At 42.8% G+C, this 1,447-nt stretch overlaps 1 protein-coding gene across 1 annotated transcript; it reads right to left on the bottom strand.

Annotated features, from left to right (window-relative positions):
- Positions 1 to 49: 49 nt before the first annotated feature.
- LOC121963260 (ephrin type-B receptor 4b-like) lies at positions 50 to 1,131 on the bottom strand (the record flags this gene model as incomplete). The annotated part of the gene is made up of 2 exons (XM_042513577.1): positions 50 to 242; positions 768 to 1,131. Coding segments are annotated over 2 exons (544 nt in total), but the record flags the coding sequence as incomplete, so codon positions are not given.
- Between the last annotated feature and the right edge of the window lie 316 nt (positions 1,132 to 1,447).

Below are 1,447 nucleotides of genomic sequence, written 5' to 3'. Positions count from 1 at the left end.
TTGTCACTTTTTAACATTTTTTAAATTTATTTTAAATAAAGACCTAAAATTAAACCGTGCTTTTATTTTGTGGACTCACCTCGGCAGCGCACGTCGCTGTCGCCCGCCTCGTATCCGGGGCGACAGGCGCAGCTGGACGTCGGATGCCCCACCCACTGCCCGTCCTCGCCACAAAGCATGCTGGGAGGTCGCGACTGCTCGCCGGGCGGAGTCACGGCGTTCTCCACACACACACCCTGAGCCTGCAACACACACACACGTTTCAAAATAAAAGCCTTTAAACTACAGAACTGGAGCTCTACAATTAGTGCAATGTTATAAAGCTTTTATTTTGTTAACTCAATAATGACAAGCTTTTATTTTGTTAACTAAATACTGAAAAGCTTTTACTTTGACAAATAAAGAATGAAAAGCTTTTACTTTGTAAAGTGAATGACGAGGATGTCATTTCGTTTGAAAAATTTAGTTTTTTTGTGAGCTGAAAAATTAAACTTGGAAACTAAATCAAAACGCTTTTATTTTTACAGACTTTTTATTAATGACCACCTTCCTGATTCTACTTTTATTTTGTAAACAAAGCGATAATATTTTTGTGGTAAGACTTTTATTTTGAAAGCTAAATGATAAACCATTATTTTTATGCAATAAATTTTATTCTGTTAACTAAATGATGAGGCTTTTATTTTGTAAATTAAATGACTAACTGTGTGATGATTTTTTTTTTTTACTTTTCAAAATAAATCATGGTCTTTTGTCGGGGCAGTTACCTGCTCCACCAGTGAGTGGGGAACGGTTTCGGGGAAGGAGGCGAAGGCGCGACGGAGGGGCGGGCACTTCCTGTAGAAGACACGTACGGAGAGAAGCGCCATACAGGCGCCCTGGCTCTGGAAGGCCAGGTAAAGCCCCGCCCCCCTCAGGGGCTCCAGGCGCAGCAGCTTGACGTTGTAGCGGCGCTCGCCGCCGGGCCGCAGCAGGTGGTCGGCCGCCACAGTGGCGGCCTTGGTGTACGGGTTCTCCATCCACGCCGGGTGGGTGGGCGTGGCCTCGTCGCTGTCCGACTGGAAGTAATAAAGGTTGAAGGTTTCTTTACAGTGACGGCGGTTCAGACTGGAGCACTCCATCATGGTGAACCTGCAGGGACCAATATTGATCACCGATCAATAACAGAGACCGTAATCAATTACTGATCGATCACAGAGACAAAAAGAAGAAAAAAACTATTTTAAAAAACAATTGTTTGAAGTAAAACGAGGATTTTCTCGCCTGTTGGACGAACAAACGAACGAACGGAGAAAATTACAAAAATCCTAATAAATAAAAACAAAAACAAAACGTCGACAGAAATTAAGCTGAAGAAAAAAACACAGTCATGATGTTTTTAGGGTTCCAGGACTTTTCCAGGCCTTGAACATGTTACTGTAAAATTCCAGGCCTTTTCCAGGTTTTC

This window comes from Plectropomus leopardus, unplaced genomic scaffold (assembly GCF_008729295.1).
Source record: "Plectropomus leopardus isolate mb unplaced genomic scaffold, YSFRI_Pleo_2.0 unplaced_scaffold10653, whole genome shotgun sequence".
Lineage (NCBI taxonomy): Eukaryota > Metazoa > Chordata > Actinopteri > Perciformes > Serranidae > Plectropomus > Plectropomus leopardus.
Note: the sequence above shows the minus strand (reverse complement) of the source record. Positions and strands in the feature narration are given on the sequence as shown.